The following is a 9,553-nucleotide window of genomic DNA, read 5'->3' on the forward strand; positions in this document are numbered from 1 at the left end:
AGGACCAGGACAAAGACTTTTATGATTGGTAAAAACAGCATGTCATAATTCCTTTAAATGAGTATGAACTTGACAATGGAAAGTGCCTTGTAAAATATGTATAGAGAGAGAGAGAGCATGTAAGCTCCATCATTTTGTTATTATTCAGAAAGGGAGAAGAAATAAAAGCATGGAGTAAGGAGAAAAGAAACTCAACAATACAGTTTTTTAAAAACTGTTACTTCAACATTATTTTGGATATATTTAATCATCGTTTCAATCTTGGAGAACATACTGAGAAGAGAAGCCATTTACAGTTCTGCATATTAAAGTAGGCCTATCCAAAGACAACGCTAAAGCTGTGTCTCAGACAGGGCAGTCTCTAGACTGCTGCTCCCTGGGTTTGTGTAGGTGTTGGTCTGAGGCAGCTCTTCAGCCAAGGCTTTCTCCAGCACCTTTAGGACAGACCTGCGGAAAACATCCTTGAAACCCTGTCCCACAAACACGTAGAGCAGCGGGTTCAGGCAGCTGTTGAGGACTCCCACGCCAAGGGCTATGGGGCTCCCGATGTTGAACACATAATGCAGTGTTTCACTGGACTCTGTCACCAGGACATTCGCAAGATCAATCAGATACATGATATGAACGGGAGCCCAGCACAGGAAAAATGCGGTGATAACAGCTGCCATGATTTTGAAGGAGCGACCTGATTGGCTGGCCAGCGAGCGATTATTCCTGAGCCGGTAGATGATGACAGAATAGCAGGAGACGATGACAGTGAAAGGGACCACGAATGCCATGAGGGCGTAAGTGATGATCATGACCCCATATCGCAATGCCCTCCACTGGTTCACTTCAGCTGTATAGTTACTGGTTGGCGCAAGGTTGTAGTAACACTGGACCTTATCATAGTCAGAAGGCCGTGTGTCAATAAAGATGAAGTAAGGGGAGCTGAGAGCCAAGGCCATCACCCAGACACCCAGACTCACCCAAGACGCCTTCCTGACACTGCGGTTGTTCTGGGCCCACACTGGACACACCACGCATACACATCTGTCAACACTGATGACCACCAGGGTGTAGATGCTGCCACACATGTTCATAATTAAAAGGGTAATATCCAGTTTGCACATGAATGTTCCAAAAGGCCAGTGATCGTCCAGAGCTGATTCTGTGATTTGCAGGGGCAGGAAAGCTGTAGCGATGAAGTCGGCCACAGCGAGGTTGAGGAACCAAACAGTGTTGACTGTTTTCTTCATTTTGAAGCCTGTCACCCAGATGACAGCACCGTTCCCCAACACGCCAAGCACAAAGACCAGGCTGAAAATGACCAGGGTCACGATTGCAATGATCTCCATCGTCCTAAAACCCAAAATAACAAAATAAAGATTTAATGCCTTGTTATAACACGCCATGTAGCCTATAATACTGAAATGATTTGGAGCCAGGGATACCCATACGGTCCACATGCAATTTTACATCAACATTTTGTAAGTGATATATTTATTCATGTTTAAATATGTTTTAAAAAGCTCCGCATTCTAGATCTAGGTATTAAAGATACCTGTTTCAAAGAGACGTCAGTCAGAGAAGGTCTTCGTTCAAACTGTGATCAGTGAACACTGGAGGAGCTATAGTCTCTCACCTTATAGCGCCTAATGGGTGTCATAAACATGACGCATAACACACTCGCACGCACAAACACTCTCACAAGCACGAGCCAACTGAAACTCACACAAGAGGATGTACAACTTGAGGGTTGTGGTTTCCTCCCTGATACACAGGCACCTACAATTGAGACAGCGGCCCCACTTCAACGGTGTTCTGTACTGCAAGCCAGCCTATAGAAAGTCATGGCAATTCAACTGTTGTTAGCTTACTATTAAACCCTAATCCTACATGAACTAAAGACAGGCCTACACTTCACTGTTTGCTAGGTCTTGTTGACACTCACTATGTTGTTTCAATGAAGACACAGGGTGTGGCACCAAATTATGGGCCCTGGGTATAAGGATTCACTGTGAGCCCCCCATGAATATTCTTCATATAGGGTGAGGGGGTTTAACCCATTTTAAACACATTATTTTGTGTGTTAACTATTGAAAAATAGCTCACTCGGCGCGCTGCGAGCTTAGACTGCTTTTTTTTATTATTGTGAAAATTTGTGCAAGTCTTTGAATATTTCACATCCTTCTAAGGGTTACTTTTGATAAACCTATGTTTCTATGTCAGTGGTGCTCAAACCTTTTCATGTGAAGGACCCCCAAAATGATATGTATTTGACCAAGGACCCCCGTCTCAAAATATTTAGTTCCAGGGACTCCCCAGAAGCAAAGTTTGTTTGTTTAAAAAATACATACTATATATTCAAAGATTTGCACACATTTGGTGCCGCACTGTGAGCTTGTATATGCTATTTTTTCAATAGCTAAAGTATAAAATAATTAATGCCCCTCCACCTTGGGCCCTAGTAACAGTCCCACTTTCCGCCCTCCTCCCCTGGACCTGTCTATCAACGCATGGCTGACGAGATCTTGGAAGCAGAAGTGGGAGACGCAGTGTTGCCAACCCAGGGGATTTGTCGCTAGATTTAGCTACTTTCCAGACCCCCTACTTAATTAGTGAAAAGCTTCTAGAGACAAATCTGCCTACTTATTCTGCTGATTTGGGGACACATATTGTTTACAGGAGCCAGAGATAAAACCTTATTTTTCATTCCTTTTCCCTCTCTCTGCCTCCATTTGCTGCTTGCCTGCTCCTCAGTGACACACAAACGCACACGTCGCATCTCTTTCTCTCTCTACTGGTACTGCCGCCGTGCAAAAAATATCAAAACTAGAATTATTACCCTAGAAATGCGCATGCGCATCTGTTCACGTGCACAGTCTGCTCACGCTTTTGTGTGCACATGCGTGCAGCGCGCGTGCACCCCACCCCTAGCGACTTCTAGCTACTTCTGGGAGAGCAACTAGCTACTTCCGCTACAGGGGAGTTGGCAACACGGCCGGGCCCACACATCCATCACTACATGAATTAGTTCCAGCACTGGAATTTCTTTTAATATGTTGTTACCAACATATTTATGAAACAAAAGGAGTTTGAAAGCGTTTCTGTTGTAATTTGTTTGAGGTTAACCCTTTATAATCCATGGAATGCCTGGACTATTGGGTTGAAAGGTGACTGCATGTGTCTGGGAACGATATTACAACGTCCCATTAGTCTGCCGCTGGTGAATACTAACCTGGTGAACCCTAACCTCAGTAAAACTATGCCTAAACCTAAACCTAACCCTTAGTCAGACAAAAGGGATGTAGGAATATCATGATTTCCCCCAGCTGTCTGCCTGTCCTGGTCTCTGGAGGAAGTGGTGTACCACAGAGAGCTGTCTCACTGTTATCTGGAGGAAAGGACTGGAAAAAATCAGTGGTGTAAAGTAACAAGTATATTTACTCAAGTACTGTACTTAGTCTCTACGTCTTAGAACGTTTTCTAGTTTTTTTATACTTTCTTGTTATTCTTTACTACGTTCTTGTGTTATTGTTAATAGAGTTTTGAGAAGTCAATACCACAGTATTTGACACATGGTCGCAACATGTGCAACAGTATATATGCAACAGTATATTTTATATATTGCATACTTAATACATAAAATATCTAATTTTCTTACTTTTTAAATTTGTTGTATACATGTTATTTTATTTTTAGGTGATACTTTGTATAATGCATTTTTGCTGTTTATGTATGTCTTTGTAATAATTTGTGATATTTTATATATGACCCCAGGAAGACTAGCTGACGTTAATGGCGTCAGCTAATAGGGATCCGTTTAAATAAACAAATAAACAAAAATATACCATGAGAAATGTCGCAGCTTGTCTCCGTCTGTATACATCATATAAGGTTATGAATTCATTGTATGGCACTGCAGTTGTTTTGTTTGGGCCGCGGCTTTATGCCGCCGGTCGCTCGCTTTAACGAGCTTACTCCTAACTAATCTTCTCCTTCTACCAACTTACGTATATCGAAGACTAGTAGTATTATTATATATCTTTATTCTAGATACGACTCGAGTACTGCCAACTACCTCTATATATATTTATACTACTTATTTGATACATTGTGTAAAGAGAAGATTCTGTAAAAACACTCCTAAACCTGACTTCAATGTAATAAATCCATCTATTTTTGCAAAGCTGCGATGCCGGAAACTGCCGCACACCTTCTGCGCAATGCACGATGGGACGTTGGAAAGTTGTGGATACGATGATAACTCTATATGATGGGAAACATCAAAGATCTACACCAGGGGTGCCCAACCAGTCGATCGCGGTCGACCGGTAGATCGCGGGCTGGTTACCAGTGGACCGCGAGATGATTTCAAAGAAATAATTTATTAATTCGGGGGGGGAGGACATACATCGGGCGTTTCAGTGAAACGACTCCGAGCGAGTGGATGATGTTGACTGAACTCAACTCAACGTGTAGCAGAGCATGTGAGCGGAGTGGAGCGGCAACTAAAGCCGCTCCGCGCTCCAGAGGGCTCTTGTCCCGCTCGCTCATCGCTCTGGTCGGCCACCGCACCGCTCCGCTCCCCGCCGCTCCGTCGCTCACGTTGATTTTCGCATTTCTCGCTCCGCGCTCGCTCCACGCTCCGCTCAGGGTCGTCAATCAGAGTCACCAGCCAAAATAAAAAAAGGATTTTGCTACCATATGCGAAACACTTTCTCCTTTGCTTCGCACAACAAGTGTTCCCAACACAAATGCCTGCGGTAACGTTACGTGAGCCTCGGCTTGATGGAGACCTGCGTTCACTGTTACAAAAGACGCCATCTAATCTAAGGCATTGTATTTTTTAATAAGACGGGCAATATTAAATCCAGCTGGTTATTGATTAGGCTAATCACCACAACCGAGAGACGGAGGCGAGTTGTGGCGTGTGTTTTTCAATCAGTCTCACTTGAATTCGTATCCGTTGACTGGCTGGTGATATATAACTTAACTGACACAAGGTAGGCTATGTATTATAAACATAGCCTACGTGTGTGGATGAGTGAAATCGTGATAAAGGGAATTCTCTGTCTGTTCTCCTCTCCATCTCCGCGGTGCCAACAAGGCTTCACTGCACTAGTAGGCTACTGCGCACGGCTCTGTTTTGTTGGAAACATGCGGCGCGCGGCCCCAATAGGGTCGGCTTGGAGCGGAGCGGAGCGGAGGAATGGAGCGGAGGAAATTCCTCGCTCCAAAGCCGCTCAGACCCATTTGAATTTGGATCAACCTACCTGTGTGAGTCTGCTTTTTCTCACATGAAGTTCATCAAGTCAAAGTACAGAGCCACAATGACAGATGAGCACCTTGTGGCCTGCCTAAAACTTGCAACCAGCTCCCTGACTTTGACAAGCTAGCCTCCTCTTCCCAGTGCCATGTTTCCCACTAAGGTAGAGAGACTGACATGGAATAAAGGACAATAAAAAAACTATAAAAAAAACTATAAAAAAAGAAAGAAAAAAAAAAAACTAAACTGTGTTGTCAGTGCATAATATGCAGAGTGTGCAATAAATGGTCATGCTGTCTGTATGCCCAATGTGAGAAGTTGCAATCGTTTCATTCAATTACAATTCCTACTATACAGTATGATTACAGTACAGTACAGTGAGTACAATGTTATAATATCTATTAATATTTTCTGTTTTTTACATGTATATTGAATGGGTGTTACGGTACATTTTGGGCTGGTAGCCCTCAGCTAGGTGGCACATTTTCAAAGTAGACCTTGGGTCAAAAAAGGTTGGGCACCCCTGATCTACACCATCCCAACCACAGTCTGTTCAAAATACAACTACTATGCAGTCTCAAAGCTATACAGCAACAGACTGCAAAAAAGCTTATTTCCACAAACAAGGCATAACAAACTGTCAAAGATGAGAACGGTCCAGGGCAAAAAGAATCACTAGCCAAACCCTCCCCTCCCCCATCCCCCATTCCATTCGTCCCTTCCCTGCACTATTATGCTCGCGCCATAATAAATAGATACTGTGAAGCTGACCTGACCTACTCTACATAAATATACTGTGATGTTTTTTAAATATTCCAACCTGTTGCACATAGAACACACTGTGAAGTTGTTTACAAAAAGTTAAAGCACAGTAGCTATTAGGCCTACGGGGAAAACAAAAATGCCATTGGTGTATTAATACAATATACCAAACTTTACAGAACAGCTGAGCTGAGGATGCTTTTTTCATTCTTTACGCCAGTATTATTATTATCACTTTTTTTGTTGTTTTGCTGTTATTTTATATACTGTATAGCACTACCACTACATTGTCTGAAGGAAGCCCAAACAAAAAGAAAAGTTTTACTCTTATGTACCTGTACAAAATACGTAAGAATAGAGTACAACCTCGAACCTTGATGATGAACTAGGACAGTGGTTCTCAACCTGTGGTACAGGTACCACTGGTGGTAATTGAGCCCCCTCTGGTGGTACTCAGAGGAGTCTCCCAAAAAAGAAGAAAACAGACATACAGTAATATGTCTGTTTCTTCTTTTTGAGGTGAGATACTTGTGTTGCACTGACTTGGCATTGACTGTTATGAACACTTTTGTTTGGCACTGCATTGTTAAGTTGTGCTTTAAGTATTGCTATTTGTGTGTGACGTGACACTTATGAGCGTTGAATGTTTTTTTTTACGCTTTATGTATATAGGCCTATTCTTCTTTTTATTGTGATAGCTCTTTTGACACTTTATGTATATATTCTTATTTTATTGTGATAGCTTTTTTTACGCTTTATGTATATATTCTTTTTTATTGTTCCTTGCTTGTTTTTGGACTGTTCACAACAGTACTTTTTTTCACACATCAACATTTTGTAAGTGATATATTTATTTATGTTAAAATAAGTTTTATATTCTAGATAGCGATCACGTCTATACAATAAAGAAAGTAGGCCTAAAACAAAACATTCCTGTTTCAAAGTGATGAAGAGAGGTCAGAAAATGTCTTTGTTCAAACTGATCAGTGAACACTGGAAGAGCTCAGAGCACCTTCTAGCACCTTATGGGTGTCACGTATATGACAGCCAAGTTAACCATAGTGGATCTTTGCAGAAAGGTAAAAATAACAACCATGTGAAGTGGGGAAGTTTTAATTAAGCAAATTTAATTAGAATATTTAGCAATTCTGAGATACTGGTGAGTAGGCGCCTAGGCGGGCAGCTGAATTTTGGATGTATTGAAGTTTATTGAGGACTTTGGAGGTGGTGCCATGGAGGACCCCACCTCCAAAATTCAGCTGCCCACCTACTCACCACTCAACAGTACCCGTACCAGAGACCACATAACACCAGTCCTCCATAACCTCCACTGGCTCCCGGTCAAACAAAGAATCCATTTCAAATACTACTAAACAAAGTGATGAAGAGACGTCAGTCAGAGAATGTCTTTGTTCAAACTGTGATCAGTGAACACTGGAAGAGCTCAGAGCACCTTCTAGCACCTTATGGGTGTCCAGAGATGGGCAGTATTTGAAATACATACTTGTAATTTGTATTTGAAATACTTTTTTGTATTTTGTAATTTGTATTTGGCTGGGATGGAAAGAATTGGATGTAATTTGTTTCCAAATACTTTCAGGTCTAGTATTTTCTGTATTTGAAATTGAAATACAAAATACTCTTTTAATGTAATTTTATTCCCAAATGGACACATTTTAAACATTCACAAAGGTTTACCTGTAGGGGGGAAAGACACATTTTCTGGTGGTTCATGTGTGTGTGTGTGTGATACACCCATAGCACTTGACTTTGATTTGCTTCAAATGTAACATGCATTATGATTACAATTTCTAATTACTTGCGCCAGCAGAGCGTGAAAGTACTCCGTTCGGCTGCGTATGTATGTACAGTAGGTAGGTAGGTACAGTATGTAGCTGTGTGTGTTTAAGCCCGTAGCCCAATCAGGGTCCAGCATTTCTGGCAACGCCATGGTGATGCCAGTGGTGAGGGCACCTCATGGCGTGCTTTGCTGGCACACAAGTAGGCCATACATGGCCATACATGACCTACTTGTGCACAAAGCGGAAGTTGGCACCTCGACAAAGTGCAGTTTTAGTTATTATTATAAGGCTGGCACAGCGGTTTTGCAGTCTATGAAGTACTGGCATAGTTCCTGTCTAGCTTTCAAAGATGACGGTAACTCTGGCCTGCGCTCTCACACACTGACACACAGGGGTAAACATTTAGGCTGCCTGCTACAAAGGCAAACACCATAGTATGGTCAATTTATTCTTAGAAATTCTGAAAGGCAATTAATGTAATACTTGGCAATCAATCTATGAAGTTACTAATCATTGCATCGATTTTTATAAAATGTATTTTCATGTATTTTCAAAATACAAAATACGTATTGAATCTCGAATACATTTCTCTGGCCTGTATTTATATTTTTTATTTTGATAAATTTCTTGCCCCAGTATTTGTATTTTGTATCAAAATACTTTTCAATGTATTTTCGCCCATCTCTGTGGGTGTCACATACTGTATATGACAGCCAACCATAGTGGATCTTTGCAGAAATAACAACCATGTGAAATGGGGAAGTTGCATTTGTTTATTATTAGAAGCGAGTTTAACTCATCCACTACATTGGACGAGTTTGACGAGCTATAGTTATGGGTCCACTCTGCTTATGACGAATATGACGAGCTATCAATTAGCTTTAATAACTATAAAACAAAAAAGTATGATCGCCGATTCGCCGTCCATAGCGCTCTGTGGACCCGCCCTATTCACAAAAAACGGATCTGGATGTTCCAGAACGGAAATGGGGGGGCGGGACAACGACGCCTGTATCCTGTCTGCCGAAATGTCATCCGGTTCAATGTTGTGCAACACCAGCGTGGCGCTCCGTCGGTTTCGCTTTGAGCGATGGAAGGCTGTAGTGCTTTGTTGCTTACCGTGCCTGGATCGTATTGTGAATGCAATCGGTGAACCATCGCGCAATGGATTCGCGCGCGCGCCCACGTTAAAGGTAGGCAAAATCCTGGCGGTGTGGACCCTCAGAAGGGTCTTAAAAATAGCGGTGGGTGAGTTAGAAAATGCGTCACGTCTCGTTCACAAAATGAATACACCACAGGACAACCGCTGGGTGTATTTGTAAGCACTAGAGGCACTGGTAGATTTAGAACTTCTAAGTCTCCCCCACCCCACCAAATGTAAAATACTGTATATCAAAAAATTAAGCAACGTAACATACCGAAAAAGTGTCTTAAATATGTTCTTGACAATGGACAGTGCCTTGTAAAATATGTAGAAAGAGAGAGAGCATGTAAGCTCAAGCATTTTGTTATTATTCAGAAAGGGAGAAGAAATAATAGCATGGAGTAAGGAGAAAAGAAACTCCACAATACAAGTGGCACGTCAAAGAGAACCTCCAAACAATACTTATCTTTTTTAAACCGTTACTTCAACATTATTTTGGATATATTTAATCATCGTTTCAATCTTGGAGAACGTGCTGAGAAGAGAAGCCATTTACAGTTCTGCATATTAAAGTAGGCCTATCCAAAGACAACC

General features: G+C 41.8%; 1 protein-coding gene across 1 annotated transcript; it reads right to left on the reverse strand.

The window, feature by feature from the left end:
• Positions 1–332: 332 nt before the first annotated feature.
• Positions 333–1,337, reverse strand: LOC308295374 (chemerin-like receptor 1; the record flags this gene model as incomplete). The annotated part of the gene is made up of 1 exon (XM_080738429.1): positions 333–1,337. One exon carries the CDS (start codon positions 1,335–1,337, stop codon positions 333–335), a length of 1,005 nt encoding a protein of 334 aa, XP_080594555.1.
• Positions 1,338–9,553: the final 8,216 nt, after the last annotated feature.

The sequence above is a fragment of the Nannobrachium achirus genome (assembly GCF_963921795.1).
Source record: "Nannobrachium achirus genome assembly, chromosome: 12".
Lineage (NCBI taxonomy): Eukaryota > Metazoa > Chordata > Actinopteri > Myctophiformes > Myctophidae > Nannobrachium > Nannobrachium achirus.